This window comes from Sinocyclocheilus anshuiensis, unplaced genomic scaffold, assembly GCF_001515605.1.
Source record: "Sinocyclocheilus anshuiensis isolate Anshui unplaced genomic scaffold, SAMN03320099.WGS_v1.1 scaffold234, whole genome shotgun sequence".
NCBI lineage: Eukaryota > Metazoa > Chordata > Actinopteri > Cypriniformes > Cyprinidae > Sinocyclocheilus > Sinocyclocheilus anshuiensis.
This window is the reverse complement of record NW_015544165.1, coordinates 311,136-337,554: the sequence shown is the minus strand read 5'-3', so window position 1 is coordinate 337,554 and position 26,419 is coordinate 311,136. Positions and strand designations below refer to the sequence as shown.

The 26,419-nt window shown below is 40.9% G+C and overlaps 1 protein-coding gene across 3 annotated transcripts in view; it reads right to left on the bottom strand.

Annotated features, from left to right (window-relative positions):
- The window catches only part of LOC107695759 (calmodulin-binding transcription activator 1-like), a 177,211-nt gene that overhangs the window by 4,844 nt on the left and 145,948 nt on the right, over positions 1 to 26,419 (bottom strand). The window contains exons 8-19 of one of the 3 annotated variants that reach the window (XM_016495788.1): positions 10,186 to 10,334; positions 9,466 to 9,656; positions 9,272 to 9,350; positions 8,822 to 9,176; positions 7,569 to 8,053; positions 6,755 to 6,933; positions 5,344 to 5,587; positions 4,809 to 4,880; positions 4,587 to 4,607; positions 2,780 to 2,979; positions 2,486 to 2,560; positions 840 to 870 (exon numbers count right to left, since the gene is read on the bottom strand). In XM_016495788.1, the coding sequence (XP_016351274.1) occupies positions 840 to 870; positions 2,486 to 2,560; positions 2,780 to 2,979; positions 4,587 to 4,607; positions 4,809 to 4,880; positions 5,344 to 5,587; positions 6,755 to 6,933; positions 7,569 to 8,053; positions 8,822 to 9,176; positions 9,272 to 9,350; positions 9,466 to 9,656; positions 10,186 to 10,334 (2,081 nt within the window). Of the gene's footprint in view, positions 1 to 839; positions 871 to 2,103; positions 2,135 to 2,485; positions 2,561 to 2,779; positions 2,980 to 4,586; positions 4,608 to 4,808; positions 4,881 to 5,343; positions 5,588 to 6,754; positions 6,934 to 7,568; positions 8,054 to 8,821; positions 9,177 to 9,271; positions 9,351 to 9,465; positions 9,657 to 10,185; positions 10,335 to 26,419 lie in introns of all 3 variants that reach the window. The other 2 variants (XM_016495790.1, XM_016495789.1) reach the window with 2 other exon arrangements.

Here is a 26,419-nt window from a genome sequence, read left to right as displayed (position 1 = left end):
TAAGTAGATATATAGGACAAAAAGTAAGTAGATATATAGGACAAAAAGTAAGTAGATATATAGGACAAAAAGCTTAAAATAGTATGCATTTCATTTAATACAAAATCAGTCTGAAACCTTATCTCGTCGCTTTTGACAAGAAACTATAGCTGTCTGTTGATTATTCTGTCTACTTCCTTTTGAAATGTGTTGCTCAAACATGTGATGAAATATAGACCAACTTAGTTTTTGTACTATGCTTTGATATGTATGTACACAGATATCATATCTACAACCAAACAATTAAAGAGAGATAGACAGATACTGTAGACTGTCAGTTCCCACTGCAGCATGTGCAATAAAACAGGCTTTAGCTGAGCTAATCAGAACGAAAACACACAAGCCAGAGAGGCAGTCAGTTTTCTCTGGGTCACATATTTCCCAGCATTCCTCAGAGCAAGACTCATTATCATATATTCATGCAACATCGTTTAAACCAAACAACCTTCTGTTCTTCCGTCTATCTTATCTTTTCCTCTTTACAAATACAGGAAGTAAAGGAAACTTAAATAATCAAGACAGGAGAAAAATGTGCTTGTTTAATGTAGTGTCTCAGTGGTTAGTGTATAGCAAGACACAACCGATATCCTGAGGCCGATCATATGCTGAGGCCCTTGATCTCAGTCATCTCTGCGTCCAGTTGGTAGCTGTCATGCAAGCAGGCATCAAGCAGTGGTGATGAAGGAGGGCAAGAAGGAGCAAGAGGGGATGGGAAGGGGGTCTTTGTGTGCGTGTGACAAGCGAGAGGGAGAGAGATAGAAAAAAAGGGAGACATACTGAATCGCTGAAGCTGCACTCACCCGCTTGAATAGTCTATGGTCCATCAAGGGGCTTTGCATTAACAGCAAAACAACACCAGACAGCTATTAGCACACAGCAGATATCATGATGGAGAAGGAGGGCGAGGAAAAAGAGCCAAGGGAAGGGAGGGGCACCTCTCACTAAACCACTAGTGAGTGATTAACACATGATTAATGAATCACACTTTCAAGGAAGAAAATAAGTTCCGTTTTAACACCAAAAAAAAAAAAAAGATGGAAACAAAAAATAAAGCTTGAAAGAACACTCTTCTGGCCAGTGCTCTATGCACAAGTTCTTCACTGATGATTTGCCCCATTTTCTTCATTGCCTCACCTTGTAAGTTTCTGCACTAAGTAGATATATAGGACAAAAAGCTTAAAATAGTCTGCATTTCATTTAATACAAAATCAGTCGAAACCTTCTCATCTCATCGCTTCTGACAAGAAACTAAAGCTGTCTGCTGATTATTCTGTCTACGTCTACGTCCTTTTGAAACATGTTGCTCCAACATCTGATGAAATACAGGTGACATTTGCACAGGGTAATGCGACCAACTTAGCTTTTATACTATGCTTTCTTTGTATACAGATATCATATCTACTACCAAACAGTTAAAGAGAGATGGACCGATAGACAGTCAGTTCCCACGGCAGCATGTGCAATAAAACAGGCTTTAGCTGAACTAGTCAGAACCAAACCCAGTTTTCTCTGGGTCACATATTTCCCAGCATGCCTCATGGTCAAAGAGCAAGACTCATTATCATATATTCATGCAACATCGTTTAAACCAAACAACCTTCTGTTCTTCCGTCTATCTTATCTTTTCCTCTTTACAAATACAGGAAGTAAAGGAAACTTAAATAATCAAGACAGGAGAAAAATGTGCTTGTTTAATGTAGTGTCTCAGTGGTTAGTGTATAGCAAGACACAACCGATATCCTGAGGCCGATCATATGCTGAGGCCCTTGATCTCAGTCATCTCTGCGTCCAGTTGGTAGCTGTCATGCAAGCAGGCATCAAGCAGTGGTGATGAAGGAGGGCAAGAAGAAGCAAGAGAGGATGGGAAGGTGGTCTTTGTGTGTGTGTGTGACGAGCGAGAGGGAGAGAGAGAGAGAGAGAGAGAGAGAGAGAGAGAGAGAGAGAGAGAGAGAGAGAGAGAGAGAGAGAGAGAGAGAGAGAGAGAGAGAGAGAGAGAGAGAGAGAGAGAGAGAGAGAGGAGAGAGAGAAAAGGGAGACATACTGAATCGCTGAGGCTGCACTCACCCGCTTGAATAGTCTATGGTCCATCAAGGGGCTTTGCATTAACAGCAAAACAACACCAGACAGCTATTAGCACACAGCAGATATCATGATGGAGAAGGAGGGCGAGGAAAAAGAGCCAAGGGAAGGGAGGGGCACCTCTCACTAAACCACTAGTGAGTGATTAACACATGATTAATGAATCACACTTTCAAGGAAGAAAATAAGTTCCGTTTTAACACCAAAAAAAAAAAGAAAAAAATAATTTCCGTTTTAACACCAAAAAAAAAAAAAAAGATGGAAACAAAACATGAAGCTTTCCAAGTGTCACATTTGTATCAGCAGTGTTTCAGGTAGCGGATGAATGGCATGGCCAGTAGGGAGCGATGTGGCAGTGGGAGAATACCTGTGGCGGCAACGGCGGAGGAACCTCATGATCTTGTGGGCGGCCTGATCCTGCCTCTTAGTGAGAAGACTGCTTCTGAAACAGAAACATCGCAATTAAACACATTTAATTTTGCACATTACATCTTGTACATGGATGAAATATCTTGCAGGGCAAAGCTCAGAACAGTATGCCACTTGGAACAGATTCATAAGAGCTATTGGCTGAGTACAAAACAACAAACACCAGTTGGAATCAGATTTGGACCAAATTAAGAGGGAGTGATTAATCACAGGGCAGTGTATTGAGTGCTACCTGAGTTTGTGCTGGACCTTTGCTGCGGTGGCCGCTCTGCGGTGGGGCCTCAGCCGGCCGAACTTCCTGTAGCTGCGGTAGCACTGCTGGATCAGCACGGCCGCCCGCCGGCTCTGCTGGAACTTCTTCTGCTCGTGGTAGCTGCGGAACTTACTCTGGATAAGGATGGCGGCCTGCGTCATCTTCTTATAAAGTGCATACTGATATATAAACAGACATTAATAGAAACATTAATGACAAAAATTTAATTGCTCCCTATTCACCTCACATTGGCCAGATACACACTGTAAAATTTAGAAAGTGACAACCACATTTAAACAACATGAGGGTGAGTAAATTATGCCAGAATTTTTGGGTGGATTATCCCTTTAAGTGTAAACCTCTAAATTATCACACCAATATGCAGTATGTTTATGAGTTACTCCCTAAATTGCAATGATTGACAGAGTGATAATCGTAAAATGTGAGACAAAAAGCTTAATATAAAGGCAACATATTGTTTCCAAAATTAAAATATTGACTTCTGTATTGTTACTCTGAAGCCAATGCAGATGACTAAAATATGATCTAGAAAATATTGACTTTGTATTAAGTTCAACCCATTATTATGTAATATTAGATGCATAAACCTGAAGATAAACTATTAGATTCAAATGTATGTTTATAGTGCTTTTTACAATGAATATTGTTCTATTGAATTTACAGTTTTCTGATTTACAGTTAACTGTGACAGCTCTGAAATACATTTTGTATTTCTCATTTGCATTTTGTACCCTCTCATATTTTCTGTGGACCCCCTAAACACTCTTGCAGCCATCTGGGGGTCTCCAGTAACAATCTGAAAACCCTTGGTCTAGCGCAGGGGTCTCCAACCTTTTTGTGAGTGAGGGCTCCCTGAAGGGAGATTCAGTACAAATTTATCATAAAAAATGGTGTCTAGTGAAATGAATTAATAAAACGTTAACAATTTAATCAATCTTTTAAAATGTAATGAAATGAAAATCATAACATTGCATTTTTATTTTTTTTATTTAATTTGATCAGACATGATGCTGCACAACAGAACTGTATAAATTAATAATAATAAAAAATAACTTGGTTGTCATAATTTCACGTTAAACCGGACTTTTATTTTGACGGTTTGTCATGAAGGACTTTTTAGTTTCAGCGTGTATTTGATGGTATTTTTTCTCAAATGAAACTGCATAAAGCTGGTGAAGTGACTCTCAGAGCAGCTCTGAAGATGAAGTGCATGTGTTCATGTCCTCATATATTGAGACGCAGATGCTGAAAACGCCGCGAGTCACGTGTGTTTGAGTTTGTGTATCAGATGAAACTACTCCACGCATTCACACAGGCACACAGAACATGCAGACTTATTAGCGACATGCACTGACTGGTTGCTGTAACATTTATTTCTGTTGTGTGATAGAATGTTAGATTAATCCATTTTGAGTAAAAATGTCCAGAGCTTATCATCATTAACATAAATTTGATCATAATCTCGATATGATATTTATCGCCCGACGCTAATTTAGGCTATTTATAGAACGTGCTTTGCGGGCGACTCAGAGACTCCATGTGGGCTACCAGGTGCCCACGGGCACCACGTTGGTGACCACTGGTCTAGCGAGATCGTCCTCTTTAGTCGACAGTATATGGAGCGTCCCTTGCAACTACTTGCATCAAAATGTGCGAATGACACAGTGTGTAAGTGGCCATTGCCATTAAATCAATTTTAATATTTGTGCAGACAAAAGAAAATCTGCTTTAAATAATGCATGAACAATCAACCTAAAAAAATTACCTTCAAGGCTATCCATGTTAGCTTGCAAGGGGGAAAAATAGATTTGTCATGAATGGAAAACCGTGTGACCTTGCACTAAGAGCTCTCCAAGAGCTTTTAAACAACAATTCTCTCTACAGCAGGCCTTATAATTGACTCAACTGCATTTACTGGAGCTTGACATATTAACCAGACATCCAGCAAAGGTTGTAAAAGCAATGTCAGAGCATCTTAAAGGATTACCTGCTTGTATTTCCTGTAACAGCGCTGAATGACAGCGGTGGCTACTTCCTGTTGCTCGCGCAGTGGGCGTCCCTGCAGGAAGTGAGGGAAATGGGTTAGTCTGAGGAGCGGGCAACACTTGGGAGACGCCCACTAGGCTGTTTACTTACAGGAGAATGAAAGTGATAGAGAAAAGACACCCTTCACGCTTGGTTGCATCTGGTGCTGAGAGAGCAGACGCCTCTGAGCACAAGCGTCAGTTTGGCCAGCTGGTGAATCTTTGTGGGAACTCATTTCAAGCAGCCACAGGAGACAGCAATCGCTCCTTATAATAAGCCAGGCCATGCGCTGGTTAAGCCACCTTACCCATGCTGAAGTTGTGGGGACTGACTACTCTGTGCCTGTGTGTTTATGAACTCATAAGGAAGGACAAAGCAGGAAGGAGACAGAGGGTGTCCCGTGTTCGTTCCTACCAATACCTGTGCATAGACGTTTACATCCTGTCTCTATTCACACATCAACACAAGCGCATGGCACCCGAGCCCCTGGCCTGTACCTTGTACTTGTGGAAAGCGGTCTGCACCAGCCGTGCAGCTTCGTAGAGCTCCCTCTGCTCGGGATCAGACATTTTGAGCTGGGCTAGCTCTCTCTCCACTTTGCTGTTGGAGGCTCGGAGAAACTCACTCCACTCGGATGGAGCAGGCAAGGTCGGCTTCTCAAATGGGCCCTCACGCATGGGCGAGTTACCCGGGCTCAGGCTAGGGTTGGAGGGAGGGGTCAGGGGTTCACTGTATATGGGACTGCTCAAAGAAACAAAACACACACACACATACATACATACATACATACATACATACATGGAGTTAGCAGGGTCTAGACATACATTTTGTTTTTCCTTAAACACATCATCGCCAGGATGGGAAATTAAAAACAGCAGGTTCACTTTACTTTGACATTTGTGCAATTACAAACATTTTTGGCTGCTGTTCAAAGACTGATTTTTGATGTTCAAAACGTAGCTGAATGTTCGTAGGTAGGATTAATAGGATTATTATTTAGAGAAAAATATGTCATATGTTGCAAAAATCATATATATACACTACTGTTCAAAAGTTTGAGGCCTGGTAGGATTTTTTATGTTTTTGAAAGAAGTCTCTTATGCTCACCAGGGCTGATTATTATTATTATTTTTTTTGATAAAAAAAACAAAAAACAAAAACAAACAGGCAAACAAAACATCAAGAGTAAAAACAGAATTTAAATAATTGTTTTCTATTTTATTATATTTTAAAATGTAATTTATTCCTGAATTTTCAGCAGTCATTACTACATTCTTAAGTGTCACATGATCTTCAGAAATATCTAAAGATTCTAATATGCTGATTTGGAGCTCAATAAACAGTTGTTATTATTATCAATGCTGAAAACATATTAACATTGCTGAAAACATTAACTGCACTGCTTAATATTTTTGTGAAAACCGTGATACATTTTTCAGTGCTCTTTAATTAACAAAGTTCAAATGATTAAAATATTTGTATATATTTAACATTTAAGTATTTTTTGTTATGTTCTCACTCTGTCATTAATTCTTTAAAAGGTTTATTATTATTATTTTTTTTTAATTTTCAAAAAAGAGTTAGAACTACATCTACATCATTCACTTAGTTCACTTTTTGCTTAATGCTTAACAATATTAATGCTTCATGCATTTATTCACAGACCTTTCACATACATAGTGAGCTGTTATATATTTTTGAATTGAAAAAAAGTTTTGAATTGAAAAATACTAATATTTTTTGAATATTGAAAATACTTTTTTCTAAATATATTTTTGAATTGACAAAAGAGTAGCTAGTAAATTCCGCATTCACCAACCACTGTGGCTGCTGGGCATAAAGTAAATTTTCCACTCTGGTCGCTGCATACCAGTACATATGTATATTAAAGTAATGATGTCCACTAACCTCAAGTGGATGATGCTGGGCAGGTGTTCCACGTCTCCCAGGTAACTGGCTAGCCAGCACATGGTGTTGGTGAGCCCACTGTTGTCCAGAGGAACAGACTCCACGGTTGGAAAATGTTCCCGCTTGATACGCTCCGGAGTGGCCTCAATGATGTGCTCTGCCAGGCTCATCATATTCGCCTGCGAGGCGTACAAACACATGCATTCAGCATTGCACAAGCACAGACTTTCTGTTGTGACAAAATGCACACATATACTCGCTAACCCGTCAGATCAATCGAGCGCCAGGATGTTTACTTTGGAGGAACACGCTGCTACAGCCCCTTGTAGCATCTGGACCAATCAAAAACACAATTTTTCATTTGATGACAGTTGACCCTGAGAGGTCAAGTAAATATCTACAGCGGATCTAAATATTTATAATTAATTATAACTAGTTATGATTAATTATTCATATTTCCCTTATGAGCTGATTCGCTACACCCTCTATCCCCATAGAGTGACAGAGATGAATGGGGCTGGACTAACTCCTGGCGATGGGAGCAAATCAATGGAAGAAGTGTATTATGTGGTGACGAAGGTCTCGGCAGAGAGTGGGGCTGCGGCCGCCGCTCTCTAGCACTGATTTCACATGTCAGCAGGACGGATGGTGCTCTATATCTCCCTTGGCCTTTCTACGCTTGTAGCTGTGTTTGTTTTCAGAGTCTATTTACTGAAAAATGTATCATTCAGTACAGGTGTAAATGAGGCTGGCTGACTGTGAGCGGGTGCCATTTAGGGCACTGTGTGCGTTTGTTTATGTGCAGTTCTCTCACCTGCAGGTCCTCCATGTGCGAGAGGCAGTCCTGGTTCTCTAGATCCTCCTTGTAAGAAAGTATCTCAGTGTCTACCATCTCTCTCTCCACCATTCCCAGCATGCTGAGGGGTTTGCCACGCTGTCGCAACCGGCTGGCCAAATTCTCCTTCCCTATGCCGCTGATGCCACTCTTCCTGAGCACTTCTCTAGTGCCCCATTTATGGCCTCCACAGTAAGAGGCCATCTTGGCTTGCAGGATGCCCACTGTCGCCAAACCCTCCTCAGAGACACTCTTATCCGGGCTGGATGGGGTGGAAGGAAGGGCCTTAGGGCTGGTTGACAGTTTATGTGTCTGCTGCTCCATGTTCAAGGAAACAGACATGGGCTTATCCATCTGTCCTTGCACAAACTCGGGGTTGGGCTTGTGTTTTTTGGCGAGGGGGAGGTCCCGCTGGCACTCGTTGCTGTAGTAGCTAGAGGGCTCTGATCTTGGTCTTCTCAAATCTAGGCACAAAAGAAAAAGATAGAGTGAGTTGCACTCAGAGGAGTGGATGGATATGATATTTCCATTACATTTGCTCTTTCTCTGAGGTGCTATAAGTGATAATCTAAAAAAATAAGACAGTTGGAATTAGATTGTGCAGCAAGTACTGCTCACTGAAGCAAAAGTAATAAGGTATTACATTAAGCGAGCAAATCTGCTATAATCTTTTTAGTAAAGCAAGTTCATCTGTTTTCTAAATAGTGCAGTAGGGCTGCACGATAAATCGCATGCGATATTTAATGCTGAAAGCCCGCAGGTGATGGAGATTTACCGCTGATTACAGAACTGGCTTTCTGACAAGATGCGCATTAAATATCGCATGCGATTTATCGTGCAGCTTTTCCAGTAATAAGCTACAAGCAGCGTTTTTTTCAACAGGTAGCCTTTTCAACTTAGTGAGCTCTCCTAAAATGCCCCCTATCTGTCTCATATGTAGTGCTGGAAAGTCTGATTAATTTTAGTGAATTAGTTCATTCAGATGTGTAAATGAACTAGTTCAAAAAGATGAGTGCAGATGTCCCTGGAATTTCTCATCTTTTCTATAGCAAATTGTTTGGTTAAATGCTGCCGTTCACTAATGTTTTTGTTTCCGTTATTCCGTTATCCCGTTTTTTTTGTTGAACTTTGTCTTCATTTTTGGGTGAACTATCCCTTTAAATAGCTTGCATGCATTTGGCAACTTTTTGTTAGCAGCTTACAGAGTAGCTAACTACTTTAGAGGTTCTCACCAGGGTTCTGGTTGGTGCAAGGGGTTGTAGTAGTGGTGGCTGTACCAGTGTTCTGCCCGCTGGGGGCCACCATACTGTCGCTGCCCCAGCTCACCATCCAGCTGTTAGAGGTGGGGATGTCAGGATTGGGAGAGAAAGACATGCTAGAGGTTGGGGGTAAGGAGGACGGGGTCTGCTGCTGCTGCTGTTCCTCCCTCTGGAGCTGCTCCAGACACTCTGCCAGCTTGGTGTGGCCACGGGAGCGGGCGATGAAGAGGGGCAGGCGCCCTAGAGAGTCTGGGATGGCCAGTGCTCTCCGGTCCCACTTGTACAAGACCACAGCTGCTTCTAGGTGACCCAATGCACAAGCCCACATCTACAACAATGAAGCAGAGAAAAATGGGTGTGGGAAAAGCAAATTTTTTTTTACTAAGATTACTAAGTTCAATTAAAATTGCTTGAGGAACACACCAGTGGAGTACAAGAGAAGTGATCCACGTTGAGAGGGTCCACCTCAAGTTCCAGATCAATGCTGTCTGCATGCTTCGTGCTGGGTAAGACAACAAATGCCATTTCTCATGCTTAGCAGTGACAGGGGAAATAACACCAAATCAGCTAAAACATATTTACACAGATGTAGACAGATCTAAGTGCTCTTAACTCACCGCCATTTGATAAGAGTCTGAATGAGGGTGGCGTAGCCTTGGCCTGCAGCAAGGTGTAGCAAGGTCATGCCCCGAAAGGTCTTGGAGTGGATCAGATGTTTGGATTTGGCCCAGCAGGCCCTGTTCATCATCTTCTCACAAACAACCACCACACGACTCTCAAAAGAGCTTCCTGCTTGTCCCGAGATACACTGCAGAAGAAAATGGAGGGCCTGACATCTTCACAAACTCAATGAACTGTCACAATCCACTGCTTTCTGTAATAGTTTTTATGGCTCAAACTGAAAGCTATAATTCATGAGTAGAAAAGCTGCAGTGATATACAACTAGTGAACAAATCGTTTGAATGAATTTGTTTAACTGACTCACAAAAGCAATGTTAATAAACACCATGTTGATAAAAATGCAAACCTTTTCAGCCAGGTGAAGTAACTGAATTTTAATATTGTTTATTTTAAATCCAAATTACATTTAGGTTTTAAATAACTATGCTTTTTATGATTTCTGAAGGATCATTAAAGATTGGAGCAAAAACTTTGCAAAATTTATAATAATAGCAATATGAAAAGTCAGCTTTGCCATTACAGGAATTATTTGCATTTTTAAAATTTTATTTGAGTACTATGACAGAAAGACTTTAAAATATGACTGAGCATTTGTGTTGCTGTTTTAAAATACATTCTAATCTCATACATAACAATTACTGATGTGCAGCTATACCTGAGACTGGCTGTTGGCGCCTCCGTCTCCACCTCCCCCTCCAGTCCCTGCTGTTCCTCCGCTGCCCTGCTGCTGCTGACCAGCCATCTCAGCCATCCTGCGCTCCATCTGTTCCAGCCGCTCCAGGATGGACATTCTGAACTGGTTATCTGCAGAGGAACATTAATATCAGTTTAACCACAGTAGTTCACAAAACTTGGGTTCCAACTTTAGTTTAACACTCAAGTAAAGGATGCAAATTAGCTACTGAATGTACAATTAAAAGAAAACAGTTGATTTAAATTACACTTTATCTCATTGAAGTCTGAAATAAATTCTTCTTTGGTTTAGTTCACATCCCCAAGCAAAATTCTATACTGGATGTTTAATTAAACTCAGTCATTACCCTTATGGTATCCAATCAAGACTCAGAGTCTAATGTTATCAATCACCATTTCCGTAACTGCAGTTATTATTATAAATTAATGGACTCAGTAATAATAAGCACATCAACACATTCAGCTTTAGAAACACAGCAGTGAACATAGACATACAGTAAATTATTTTGCATTTGTATTTCATAACTAGATTTGAACATTTTTCGCAAGTGCAAAACTCATTACCACGATGCAAGGGTGCCCAGGGCATTGCTATATGGTCGCTATGGTGTTCTGAATGGTTGCTAGGGTGCAGGATGAGTTAAATGCTTATAAAATTACTTTGTAACCCAATCCTGACAGAGCCAGAAATATCAAGCTGGCTCCATGACTGGGCTTTTGACACTAACCATATGGCCATGTGATTTGTCAATCAGAGATACAGGAGTAAAGTACTGGGACCAGCACAGGTGAACTATAGCACCAGTACTCACAACTGTATGTGCCTCGCACTGATAAGCCTGTTTCTGTGGCAACCTGCAGCTGCACGGTAACCAAGCGACAGGGGCATGCTGGGCTGTGGTTTGCTCCAGTGTCAGTTTATTGATGAACAGAAAGGCACATTGAGAGATGGCAAAGGTAAAAATAAAACCTGAATTGCCTGTGTAACCAACATTTGTGTCTTTTGCACTAAAAACATATATTTGTTTAATCCAGAGGGCCATGAACGTCACAAAGCAGGTACATATTGTTTGGTTGCCTGGTGAAAATGTCAGGAGTGGCGTTCAGAGGTCATGTACATAAATTGACACTGTTTGACAACTCAGTAAGAGTCTGGCTGCCGAAAGGACACCAGTCATTGACAGTGACAGGTCATGGAGTATTATACTGAACATTAAACTCAAGCAACACGTGAACACTGAGTCTGTTCATACATGTGCTGCTGTTGTATTTAACTAAATGTAAAAAAGCTGAAATAAAATAAAACATACATATTAGATTAAAAACTTTAAAACTTTAAAAAATAAGAAATGTTGCTAAAGCTAAATAGAAATATGTATATATATATATATATGTGTGTGTGTGTGTGTGTGTGTGTATATAAAGGCCATACATATGGAAAGGCCAGTAACTCTCAGTCTCACATGCAATGTCGGCTGCTTTCCACTACCAATAAAGCCCAAGTTTACTTCAGTTTTGAAACAAACACTTGATGCGTGCATAATAATTAAAAAAAATAGCCTTTCAAGGTATACTTATTTGACAGCATGCATGAACACATGCAATATATCACCTTTGTCCAGTGTCTGCGCTATTTCTCTCCATAAGAATGTCTTCATACTCTTTTAAACTAGAGTTGCGTGCACCTCTCAGGGTATATTTGAACGACAACAATGTACTGAAAATGGAAAAGATTTTTCTTTGCATTTATGAAAAGTTTCATGTACACAAACATGTTGTCAAAATGATCCCACACGGATCCGTGAAAACTAAAAACTGTATTATTCATGCTATATATATATAAAACAAAAACTAATAAAAATGACAAAAGCACATGAAAAAAAATGACTAAAACCTAAACTAAAATGAAAATGAAAACACTGGTTCACACACCTGTCAACCAGTGTTAAGAAATGTATAAGAAAATGTTAGTGGTGCTTACCTGTGTAAAAATGCATCATCATGAAGCTAGGGCATTGTGGGTTGTTGCCAAGGTGCTGCTATGTGGTTTCTAAGGTGTCCTATGTGATTTTAACACACTGCTATATAGTTTCCAGGGTGTTGGTGTTTCGTATTGATCCAGGTCAAAAGAGCCCATGCAAAATTTGCCACCATGACTCCTGGGTGCTCTGGATGGTTGCCAGGGTGTTGTACTGAATGGTTGCTAGGGTGAGCATAAGAGGCATAAAAAATCTAACCGACCCCAAACGCATTGCTGGGTGGTTACATTGTCTGTAAAGTTTTCATTCAACTTTGCAGCAAAAAATCTGCAGGACATGTTACCCAGCAAACACGTTAATGTGGGGCCCAAATGGGTTTCACATGGGCTACAGGGGTACAGAGTGGGCATGGGCATAAAATGGGCATCTTATCTGGGGCCCACTTGGGTGACCCAGCTAGGACCCACATGGGTGAACCCAGGTGGGCTCCCCATGTGGTTCCTAGTTGGGTAATTAATGGGAAATTTGTGCATGGGCTCAAAATGGGCTACACATGGGACCCTATTTGTTTTATCAAATATACAAGTGCAAACATAATTAATCCCATATAGGGTGATTACATGGATATATATAGTGCACATATGTGTCTTTAAAATTATTTTTGTTGTTGTTTTGACACTTGGATTACTTAACATCTAAAAATTCCGACACTCCTGCATTTGTACACAATTTTGCACTGACATTTAGCAAAAAAAAAAATGCAGCCACTTTAATTGTGCTGACAACTTTCTCGCGAGATCCCATCCCCCCACCACCTCTCCCTCTCTCTTGTTCGAGATGCTTCGGCACTTCACAGAACGATCGGCGTATGACATCAAACAGGAGTTGTGTTGCATGTTCTGAAAGAAAGGGCCTGATCTTCCTAATGTTGTATAAAGCAAATCTGCAGGACCGGGCAGTTTTAGCAATGTGGTCTGAGAAATTCAGCTTATCATCAATCACAACTCCAAGGTGTCTAGCTGTTTTTGAAGGAGTTATGGTTGATGAGCCTAACTGGATGGTGAAATTTTGATAAAGTGATGGGTTTGTTGAAACCACAAGCAGTTCTGTCTTAGCCAGGTTGAGTTGAAGGTGATGGCCCGTCATCCAACAAGAAATGTCTGTTAGACATGCGGAGATGCGATGGAATGAGAGGTAGAGTTGAGTGTCATCAGCACAGCAGTGATATGAAAAGCCATGTTTCTGAATGACAGAACCTAGTGATGCCATGTAGACAGAGAAGAGAAGTTGAATATGTTATCACTTTCACTTTTCTGTTTCCTGACCTATTAACACACACTACTTTCTTTAATAACGGCCATAAAGAATAAACTGGTTATCAGAAGTATTAGGGCTACACGATAATCGTTAAACTGATAATTATATTGCAGGCGATTATGCTTAATCAAGAAGCAGAAATCGTGACCACAGTTAAAATATGATTAATTATGCAGCCCTTGGAAGAATTATTAAAAACCTGATTATGTTTAAAAATTTACTTAAGGAACGGGACCAAAGATAAATTAGGTAACTAAACTACACTGAACTTCATTCAAACCCAAAACTGTGGCTATTAACTGTTTAAATCATCTGGATTCTGCCAGATTTAAGCCGGCCATACACGGTGCAAATTCTGATGGTTGGAGGATCATATGTCCACGCACATGTCACGAGTGATTTTATCTGAAAATCGTATGGACACAGTGATATACGACACGATTTTATGACTTGCTGAATTACGAAGCAATTGCATGAAGTCCCCTGATGTAATGACATGCATTGAACTGAGTTGAGAGAAGGGCAGCGTATAATAACTGTGTAACCTATAACTGTTTACTGTATAACTGTATAATAACTGTGTAACCTATATGTAGTACATTTAAATAAAACTGCTCTCTCTCTCTCTCTTATAACCGCATAATATCGATACGAGACATGATCAGGAGCTCGTGAGGCACTCGGCTCAGCTCGTAAATACCTCTCACATGATGCGAGCCACGACCATACGAGCAGCAATGATATCCACGTGATTTCTCCCGATGGGAAAAAAATTGCGTACAAGCTTGTACGACAGCAAAAAACGCACCGTGTACGCCCGGCTTTACTGAACAGAATTTTTTTTCTTAAAATAATAGGTAAGAACAGTATGTTGCTTCAAAAAGCCTATTTTTTCAAAACATAGTGTTAACTGTGCATTATAATGTGTTTTCTGCTGAGTTCAGCATGTGCCAGATGGCCAATATAATACAAAAACTCTACTTTCAGAATCATGTCTGAGATACTTCTAAGTGTGAATGCTGTAAACTATTAAGATGCCAAAATGAATATGTGCTACTCACAGTATGTGTGAAACAGGCCTAAGACAATGTCACCATGTCTGTCTCTCCAGAGACTGCCTTCTTGTGTGAGCTGCCCTAAACTGCCTCCAATATTGCCTCCGGCTCCTGTTTTCAACATCTGCCTCTGCCTCTATGCAACCACAACTTTTTCTCATCCTCTTTTCATCCCTGCTTTTAGAATGACTCATGGGCACCGTGTATGTGAGCTGAAAGATCCTTGGTAGTAATGGTTGAGAAAGAGAGAGAGCTGATAGACGGCTCAATGAGAGGAGAACTTCATTAAGGGTCTATTCACTATTTATTCCCGTGGGAGACTTGATGAGTCAGGAGCTGAAGACTCTGAGTGTGTGTTTATTTTCAGCTCAGGAACTGCTTGAGGATTCTGTCTACATACTAGTCACATATACACAAACAAACACACCACACACACCTGGAATTATCACAGAGATATTAATGCTCTGTCATTCGCCAAAATAGGCTACTGGAGTCTCACTTTGTCTACTTCACTCTTTCTTGTATCTTATAATGCTAAGTGTGTAGTTATGGGAGCAAACACCTGGACTGCACTCATTTGTTGCAATAAACCACTGCAATAATGTATATATGTATAAATGTATAATATATAATTCTATGCAAGAGGATATAAGTGATATGTGGGTGCACCTGTTATCATCGTTCTGTTTCATTAATGTTTACAGTGTCCACTTAAATGAGATTAAACATAATGCTTGCTTTCATACATTCACATGAACAAACTGTATACTGCACAATACTATGTTTTTAATTAATTAATAAGTACCATTACTCAATCATAAACATTTCAAACAGTAGTTTGGAACAATTTTGTCACACGACCAAATTATATGCATATCCAATTTATCAAGTGGCATCCAGTTGTCATTTTAGAAATAAAGCCAGTTATTAGCATTAACTAATCCTCCATCCAATTTTGTGTTAAAAAATCTTAACTCTTGGCAATCTGATGACATGATAAAATATTTGTTAAAAATCATAACTAAAATATTAATTTCAGAATGAAAGGTCAAGCTGAGTGCATTGCATTGTAGGATACAGTATTCCGGGCAGTATGTTCTGTTCTGTACTGCACATTTTGGAAAATGTATGTAGTAGATAATCTGAGTATTCAGTGCATACAGAAAACTGTATACTGCAGGCTCATAGAGCAGTATGGTAGCATGCTGCTATTCTTAACTATTCATCCATCAAAGAATCCATGCATGGCCATCAGGTGGTGGATAATACCCCAGCTCTCCAGAATGATGGTGTTCTGGAGAACCCCCTTCCTGAATTAAGCTCCGCTGGTTGACGTAGGCTGGTATTTAGTGGAGAGGGGGAGTGACGTTGGCAGAGGCTCTCCCAGCTGAGACCACCATCTGCACTCACCCTCTCATCTCAAGAACAGAGGACATGAATATACAGTAGTATCATTCACTTCGTAAGGATGAACTATGAACTAGGATAATGCATCATCTCCAAGACTGATCTGTCAAGTTACACATTACCAGCCCATAATGTAAGTACTGACAATGTTAAATAGAGGGTTAATAGAATAATAGTATTCAGAATGAAAGAAGACTGCATTTTTGATATATTATTAGAAAGACAAAAATATAAAATATCTACTGAAAATTAACAACAGACGAACGCAACAGGTGATCGCAAGTGTGAGGATCACTAATGATTAATTTTGTCACTTTAAAAGACATGAAGATTTCTATTCATAAACATCTATTATTTATCATACTTGTGATTCATTGGAGCAGCTGGTCCAAATAAACAGGGTACTGAGCCATCTTTCAAGAGCAAGCGTTTAGTGAATCCCGCGTTGAACTCCCCGAGATTTTTTTTTTAACTCCCCGAGATTAGAGAAGCAGTCGTCAGTAAAATTAAGTGTTTGTGGGCGGGGTCAAGTTGTTCGCTGCCGGCCAACATAGAACATAGGTGGGAATTATGCAAATGTGTTACCCCGTGACGTGTAGCCATCACGGAAGTGGGATTCGAATTACTAACGACTCGTTTAGGCTGTAGAGAGTCGCTTCTTTATTTTGGGAGACAATAACTTTATTCATCGTGCACTTTCGGCTTTACAACTTTGCTGATCGTTTACATTCACATACAGCAACATTACACACTGCATGAAAGGCAATATTGGAAATGGCATAATAGGGGCACTTTAAAGATTAACCATATCAGCCTCGGTGGACACTGTAGGTTAAGGTGTCAACACTGATTGTGTTAAGTCAAACCGAAAACCTTTCCATTTGCACAGTATGTACTAGACATTTCTGACACACATTTTGTCATGCTGTAGTAAGAAGTACGCATTCTGAGCAAAAGAAAGATAATATGCTCATCCATAATAAGTATTTTAGTGTTGATAAACAGTACCAATAAAAGTTCTATTTAAATATACACAGTTAGAAAAATGAGCACATTTCTATATTTCCGTCCATGTCTGTTGCTGGAATATTACCACAGGCAGCAACACTATTTCCCACTGCTGATGCCTCTGCAAGTGTCTTGTCCCACAACAGGAATGCTTACACAGAACAAGTCTCTTTCAGTCTAGACTTCAAAAGTGGTGTGAGCAAGGACTGACTGTTGGTGCTACAGAGATCTATGCTATCACTGCACGTGCACACAACAAAACAAACAGCACTCCTCTTTTCCCAGGTGTTACAACGAGAACGGAGTGTTTAAAACACAGGCTGAGTTCTTCTGCCCTGATTTTGAGATCTGAACCTTCTGCTGTTTAAGAAATCTCAAGCTCTAGGAGGAAATGCATCAGCCGACTGTTACATACATGCTACTTTGCCATTAACGATACTAGTGATTAAATGGGTTAACATGTGCGTGACCCTTCTGGAAACACTCCAGTCCTGAAGGAAAGGATAAAGAGTGAAGCCTTTCCATGACTGACTTACGACATGGCATTGCCCTAATCACACACTGTACTAATGTCTATCACAGGCATAGAGCAGTGGGAACATGACAGTATTCTTTCTTTATCAGTGGGAAACCAAACAAACGTAATAGTACTTTTATATAACAGTTTAATAAGCAATATGTTACTACTGAAGAACTTACATTTGAGGGCTGTTACTTTGTTCCACCGATTCAAACAAGTGAATGATTGCATGATTCACTCAAAGAAAGTCACTTGTTTCTTCATTGACTCACTCATAAAGACAGTTACAGGTTTCGTTCCCAAATGATCCAATGTTTTTGAATGAATCGGTTGAATGAATGATTCAATCACTCACTCATAAAGTCACTTCCCGCCACCTACTGCCAAAACCATGTAGAGTGCAGACAGAGACGCTGAAAACTCCTTACCACTAATGTACATCCCTGCATTAACTATTCCTAACATGTACATTTTTTTTACATAGAAATGTATTTGTAGTAAAAGTAAACATTAGGAATGAAGGAATTGCTTACTAATAAATGAACATTTACTCACCATCAGGCCATCCAAGGTTTAGATTAGTTTGTTTCTTCATCACTTGCTCAACAGTGGATCCTCTGAATGAGAGTCCAAACAGCTGATAAAATAATCCATAATAACCCACATGACTCCAGTCCATTAAATAACATATCGTGAAGCAAAAAGCTGTGTGTTCATAATAAACAAATCCATCATTAAAACATTAACTTCAAACCATTGCTTCCAGCTGAAAAGCCTCTATCTATTATATTGCTTTCTCCAGTGAAAAAGTCATCTTATCTGAATCAGGAGAGAAATATGCATAGATCTAACGCTGTTTATAAACAGTCCAAAACAGTTCTAAACAAATAAGTTGGTGGTTTTTGATGTGAGAGAACAAGAGAGGATGGACTTTTTCACCGGAGGAAGCATTATTATTAAAACACAGAACTTTTCACTTAAAACATTAACGGATGTACTGGAGTCGTGTGGTTTACTTGTGGATTATTGTGTTTTTATCAGCTGTTTGGACTCTCATTCTGACGGCGGAGGCAGAGGATTCATTGATGAGCATGTGATGCTAAACTTCTTCAAATCTGTTCTGATGAAGAAACAAACTCATCTACATCTTGTATGGCCTGAAGGGGAGTATATTTTTATGCTAAAAAATATATACATTAGGATTAGTTAATACATTAACCTGAACTAACAATCAAAAATAATTTAAGATTTATACTATACATGATATTAATGCATTAACATCTCATGATATTAATGCATTAACTAATATCACCATATAGAATCTTCTTGTAAAGTAATAACATATTTTAATTAACTAATGCATATCATTCATGTATGCACATGGTACAAAAGTTCTGTTGCATATACACAGTACTTTATTCTCCTTTCACCAGCTTCCCAAATCACAACATGGTTTTGAGCAAACTTGAATGCTGTCTCTTTCTGGTTGAATTGAGCCCTCCAATTTAATATCCATACAAACCAGCAGCAAATCAAATTCAATCAGAAGCAGGCATCTCCACGAGCTAACTGCGTTACCCATCCTCCAAGACATGCCCTGGTTATATCTCCTACTTCATGTGGTACTGTGTGACCCGTTTATTCATAGAATAACAAAGTTCTTTATCATGCTTGGCAATAGTGCCAGACTAATGCATCATTATACATTATCTTGCTGTATTATGAATAGTCTTTTATATAAACTTTTATATGCACCAGTCTACAAAAATCTCACAAAAGACTCATACTGTTATTAATAACTTTACTGTTCATGTGAGTCAGCTACATTTTGCTCAGCTCTCCCTGTCATCATTCAAACAAAGCATACAAAACAACCAGGCAATAATGCTGACTACTGTACAATGTCAAATATATTTCAATGATAAAACTAACAGTGGAAATGCTTTCATCAGCAGTTTGATTTGGTATCAGCATATCTTCTGTCATTTTCTCAAATAGTATATTTCACCTTCAGTGACTTAACTGGCTTATCAAAAAAAAAAAAAGATTTTTGGCAGGTCACTGTGCCAATCTCCCTAACTGCTGTCTGATTAACACTAATTAACAACTGTGCCCTTGAGGCACACTGTGCTAGCTAGAAGCCAATAAAGCAGAATGTACTCTGCACTGATGGGTGTAAAAATATGATCTGGATTTGGACCAATCACTGCTAGAAACTGGCTGAATAAACAGTGGGAAAATGCATCTGCAAGGAATTTTTAATTTGAAAAATTCTTCAAATCAATCTTAAAAGCAACTCAGAGACACTTATTTAGACTTACCATGAGAAAAACTGTGCACACTAAGACAAACATCAAGTTTCTAAAGCAATGCCTATCACTATATGAATCAACATGTTTCCCAGATCTAATGAAGTAAACTGAGCAGGATCCGGCAGAGTGCAATCAGTCAAGAAAGTCTGGCGCTGCACAAGAAGCTTGGTAGTCTCAATGGATATTTAGTGCATGATTATAGCTGCAGAAACACTGTACAGAAATGACTCCTTTCCTTAACAAGACGACTATCATGACCTCAACTTTCTATGAAATACCCTGACCAGAGGTCCTCTGAAGCTCAGGTTAAGTGTTCTGGCATTTCCTGCACTACTCTAAATGAGGTTCAATTGAATAAAAGTTTCCAATCAGACAAACTGAATTAAAACTGAACAACTATGAAACAATAAAATGTATTAAAATTTTAAAAAAGCAAATCAATTGTAAAGAACTGATGGTGTTTTTAAAATGGAATGAATATAAATCCCTCAGTCAATCAATATTCACAAACACTCAGTGGTGGAAAGAGTACTGAAAAAATATACTTATTAACAAGCTGCAGTTTTATTACATCACGCGCTGGCACAGATGAAGTACATTAACGCCACCGTTCATCAATAAGGTGCACGTGACCAGAATCTATCTGCAAGGACTTGACAGGCCCTCCAGCGCCTCCGACTGAGTAAATTGGAATCATGGTAAATAGTTTGTGGCAGTGAAGGGTCTAGCCGCCCCATCAAAAGATTTGGGGTAATTGGATCTGGGTCAGCCATATCAGAGGAGACATAACCCAAGGGTTTTGAATTCAGGATTCCCTCAATTTCAATGAGGATGGTGCATCTCCTCAGTCACAGTCTGGGCATTGAGGGTGGCATTTAAGGCTGTCTTTATGGAACGGATTTCCCTTTCCCAGGTACCTCCAAAGTGCGGTGCATTGGGAGGGTTGAATGTGAACTTAATCTGGTGCTGTGCCAGGTAAGTTCGCAACGAAGGGTGCATGGCTTTGAAGGCGTCATGGAGTTCTCGCTCACCTCCTTTGAAATTTGTCCCTTGGTCCGACAGTAGCTCAGCAGGCTTGCCCCTGCGGGAAATGAACCTCCTCAGGGCCATTAGAAAAGAGTCTGTATCTAGACTGGTCAAGATCTCAATGTGTACTGCTCTTGTAGTTAAGCATTTAAATAGGATCCCCCATCTCTTTTCATTGCGGCGACCTATTTTAACTAAGAAGGGCCCAAAGCAGTCCACTCCAGTAGAGAAGAACACAGGACACTGCAAGCGAAGTCGGGCGGGAGGCAGATCTGCCATCTGAGGAAGGATTGGGTGAGCTCTCCATCTCTGACATTCTAGACAGGCACGTTGCTCTTTCCGAACAGCTTCACGACCCCGAAGTATCCAGTACCTGCGTCGTAGTTCTCCAAAAAGTCGCTCAGAACCAGGGTGCTTTAAGCTACTGTCTACATGTCGAATGAGCATTCTAGTCACGAGGTGCTTCGGATCCAGAACAATTGGGTGAACTATTTCTGGTTCCAGCTGGTTACATCTACGTAGTCTGCCACCAACACGAATGATGTGTACATCTTTGTCAAGTTCAGGTGCCAGCAGAGCTAGACGGCTCGATGGTGGTACTGGTCTACCAGCAGTAAGACAGTGGGTCTCCTCGGGAAAACTCTTGGGTCTCCTTGGGAAAACTCTCTCTTTGAGCAGCTCTTAGAATCTCCATCTCGGCTTTCTGATAAATTTCAGCTGGAGGCCCTTGTAAATCAGATGATGTTGCATTGTGTAGGTACTCTGCAGTGGCCTTTACTAGGTCTGTGAAACAGTTGAACTCTTTGGGGTCAGGAGGTGAGGGGCAGGTGATAGTATTGAGACAAGAATACGGTTTGCGTAGTTCTTCTGATTCCACCTTTCTGGGGATTGTTGGGGTATTCGGCCAATGCTCATGTGACAGCCACAGAAACAAAGGTCCTTTGGTCCATCGATTTTCACCTGCCAGCTCCAACAGTGTCTTCCCCCTTGTGATGTCATCAGCGGGGTTGTTCAAAGAGTCAACATAACGCCAGTCTTTGTTATTAGTCAGCTCCTGTATTTCAGCAATCCGTCCCCACAAATACCTTGAAGCGACAGGAATCTGACTGGACCCAGTTAAGGACAGTAGTTGAGTCTGTCCACAGGATAACACGAGCAATGCTTACAGTAAGTTCCCTTTGCAGCACTTGTGCGAGTTGAGCGCCAGTGAGGGCAGCGCACAGCTCCAGCCGGGGCATTGAAAGCTGTTTCTTGGGAGCTACTCGTGATCGGGCAGTCATGAATGCCACCTCAACTTGGCCGCTTGGATCCTCAGTACGCAGATATCCGACACACCCGTAGGCCCGCTCTGATGCATCACAGAATATATGGACTTCTTTGGTGCAGCTGGGGTGGTCTAGTTTAAGGCTTACATAACATCGAGGCAGACTGAGTTTTTCCAAATGTTGGAGTTCGCTCTCCCATGCTTTCCAAGCTTCAAGCATATCACTAGGGAGCAGTGGGTCATCCCATTCTCTTTTATTGTTCCACAACAACTGAACAAGAACCTTGGCCCTAGTTGTGAAGGGGGTGATGAACCCAAGTGGGTCATACTGGCTAGCCAACACCCTTTAGATATTCCTCATGGTTGGAGGGCTTGCTTTCTGCAGATGGGACTTGTATGTCAGTGTGTCTGTTCTACATTTCCAGCGTAGTCCCAGAGCAGGCTCCTGTGGGTCCATTTGACTTTGGTTGAGCCACTGATCACTATCTTGCGACAGCATTTCTGGGGGAAGGTGTCTTATGATCTCTGGGATGTTACTTGCCCATTGCCTTAATTAAAATCCTCCACTAACCAGCAGTTCTCTCAACTTGTTGACCAATGATTTGGCTGCTTCAGGGGAAGAGAAGCTCTGGAGCCAGTTATCCACATAAAAGTGTCTTTCAACAGCATCACACACATCCTCTTCTTCCTGTCTGTGGTCAGTGACATGCCTTTGAAGCGCATATGTTGCACAGCATTTCTCAGTGTGAGGCTCTCTGAGGGACCCTGGAGTTTTAACTTCAGTGCTGCCTCCTGGAGGAGAATTGTTCGCTCTGATCCATCATCTAGGATAGCGTAAGTTTCCAGGGTATGATTACCGTTCCGCAGGAGAACTTTACTGACCTTGAGGAGGACTTGGTTGCATCCAGCCTTTCTGTCCAGATAAAGAATGTCAGTAGAGGAATTTACAAGTCCACAAAGTGTTTCAGCACTGGCTTTCTCCTCTTTTGACGGTTCTTCTGTTTTGGTGTTAACATCATGAAGAGCATTCAGATGTTTGCCTTTACAGGTGCAACAGCTGACTCTCAGACGACACTGTGCTGCTTGGTGGCTGCGGCCACATCTCCAACAGCGACCGTTGTTTATCACCCACTGTTTCTGCTGCAGTTTAGTGAGATAAGAGAAGTTAGAACAGTCATCAAGATTGTGCAGGTTATTACAGCAGTAAGGGCAATACAGTCTGGACTTCTCAGGTAACTGTGAAGGGACCTTCGCTGTGGAAGATGCTTCAGAAATAGTTTGTGTAGAGCCCAAGAGCACAGTCATTGGCCTGTTTCTTCCTTTACCATCTTTCCTGTGGTCTGCTTGCCTTTTAGCTGCATCTTTGTGAATCCCTATCCGATCAAACACATCACCACCTTCCTGAATCTGTAGCTCATACTCCAACCACTCTGCAAAGTCCAAAAGTGAGGGCACTCCTCTCTTTAGTGGGTGAAGATACCGCCTAAAGTTGGCTCTGAGATCCTGGGGTAACTTACTGCTTAGTCTGGCTACATGTGATTCGCACTGAAGTTCAACGAGTCCTTCCTGTTTTAGCTGTTCTAGCATTCCAACCAGAGCTCTGACTCTCAGTGCAAATTTACGGAATCCCATAGAATCTCCTGAACGGATAGGGGGTCCATCCATCAACTCTGCAATTCTCCGCAAAGCTAGTTGGTGAGGCTGGCCATAGTGCTGGATGAGAGAGGCCATTGTGTCCGAGTAAGGGTACAGAGAGTTACTATAAGAGTCAGCAATTAAGAGGGCTTCTTCAAATTTGAGATGGTCCAGCAAAATTTGGTATTTGAACCTCTCAGTTGCATCGGGGGGAGGATATTCTCCAAGGATATTCGCAGTCTTGCAAACTCTCTAGGGTCATCACACGTGAAGTCTGGGATTGAAGGTTTGGGACCCCTATACGATCTCTCCTGGCTACGTGGTCGTACATCTAGCTGAAGCTCTAGTCCCTTGGAGGTGGCATTGGAGGAGCCGCAGTATTAGTAAGGCTTGACCATGATTCTGATTGTCCTGTTTCATCATCTGGCTGTTGATAGTTCGGCGTGGATGGGGAAGATGACGGCTTCAGTTCTAGTTTAAGAATGCGTTCCTTTAGCTCCTCCAGGACCTCTATGATTCTGTGATCTGGATTGGGCTGTCTTGGTCTCTCATCTGATGTCACTGGGGGAGGTGGTGGTGGCCAGTCTTCATCCTCTTCAGCAATAGCCGATTGATGAACAGGCTGAGGTGGTATATCAGCTACAGTTTGCCTCATTCTGACACTAGGAGAATGTTCTGTTGCTAATGGCAGAGGATGATGAGGTGACAAAGCATAATTCTTGTCCATTTGACGTTGCATATCCAAGACAGTATGGTATAACTTCCTGTTATCCTCCTGCAGCTGCTGAAGAACTTCTAACATAGGCGGGGTGTGCTGGGATGGTATTGGTGTGCTCTCATAAAGAGGAACATAAGCTGAGGCTGAGGGCTTTGCTTCCATGCCTTCTATGCTCCAGTTGTGTGGAACGGAGTGCTGGGGAAGAGGTGTCATCTCAGCGGGTCTCTCCCTATATCTCCTGCTATCTCTCATTCCTGAAAAATGTTCACTGGGTTCATCAAATACTATTGGACATGGAAGGTCAACCTCATATTCCTTTAGCCAGACAGGAGGGTTCCTTTGTCGGCGTGAACCAACATCATCTGGTCTGAAATCTCTGTCTGATGGAGCACGAGCCATCTTCATCCACAGTAATCACCAGATCCCATGACATGAACCGAAATCCACAAACTGCAAAAATTACATCTCCTGGATGAAACATGGTAGGGAATATTAATTCAGAGGCAATAAAACCATGGAAGTTGTATGGCTGTTGAGTTCATTAACCCTATTGCACTATGCTGCCTCGGGATAACACAGCAATTTTCTACACTGTGCAAGTACTTGGTAAAAGGGTGGGTAAAAGGGTAAAAGGGTGATTGATTTTTCACCCATCAAAAATATCCAAATTTGTTAGACAGTAAACTTCATTTTCAAACATTTACTGCTTAAATGTGTTCTCCAGAAGCAACACTATATGACAGTGGAGTAGATACAGCTCACATGTGCATTAATGTCACACATGCAACAAATATAGAAAATATTTCAGTAGTCATACATGTATTTTTTTCTATTTTTATGTTATACATGATTAAAGTAGCTATCTTTTTAGTATTTATTACCAATTAAGTTAAGCTTCGGTAAATATTTATCTAGGAAATAACTCCATAAGACTGTCATGCAGCAGTTAATGTCTATTACTTATCACTGATTTCATAATGCGTGCGATATAGGCTTAACTTGCGAGAAATCATCCCAACAGTATTTCCAATCAGCACATCAGTATCAACAGGTTGTTGAAGACGACATTGTTGGAGAACTACGAGTCTAATGATTGCTAAACCATATTTTCCCGCCACAAACAATTAACACTATAGGCCTACAATTCGGTTGTCTAACTTGTGTCTTGTATTTGAATGTTTCACGAGCTCACTTGCTCGTGCCTGGTGAGTCGCTGTCCTCGGTGCTGAAAACAAGAGCGCAGATCACAGGACTGCTCTGTGTGTTACGCATACATAACCACACTCCGGTCACGAGTCACGACTACAGCTAACAGACCCGCTAAATAACAACACTGCCACACAAATAAGCTGTTTTTTTCCGACTTTTGCAATGTGATGCTTTGGTGCAATGAAGTGTCAGACAAGCGCATCTCTTTCATTTCCTGTTTAAGATGATCGAAATGAGAGTAAGACGACGAGCACAATCAGCTTTAGAGAACCAGCGATTTTTTTTTCTCCAAATTATGAAAGGGCCATATGTTAAGAATAGTAAATGAAATAGCCAAAGGTAATTATTTGCCTCAAAGCTGGAACAATCAGGTGGTCTGTTCAAGTTCTGCTCAGGTGGTCTGGTCCAGCATTTATTCACTAGCGTCATGCATGTTCAAGATTAGAGTCTTGTCTATTTTGGAAGTTGACACATTTAGTTCAGGAAACTACGAAAACAGCGCTTCAGTAGAGACTGAATTCAGTCAGAACGGACAAACTTGAGCCTCAACTGACTTATTTTTAGAAACACAATCTAGCATTTAAAGGAAAGGTAGGAGTGTAAATGAAAAACGCACCAAACGCAACATTTCTCTAGCTGAAGTAAAGCACTATGCTCACTTGGTATTCCACATATGGCAATGACAAGGGTTTAAAGTAGGCTAAGCACATGTAGTAACTTTAGAGACAAGACTACACACACACTCA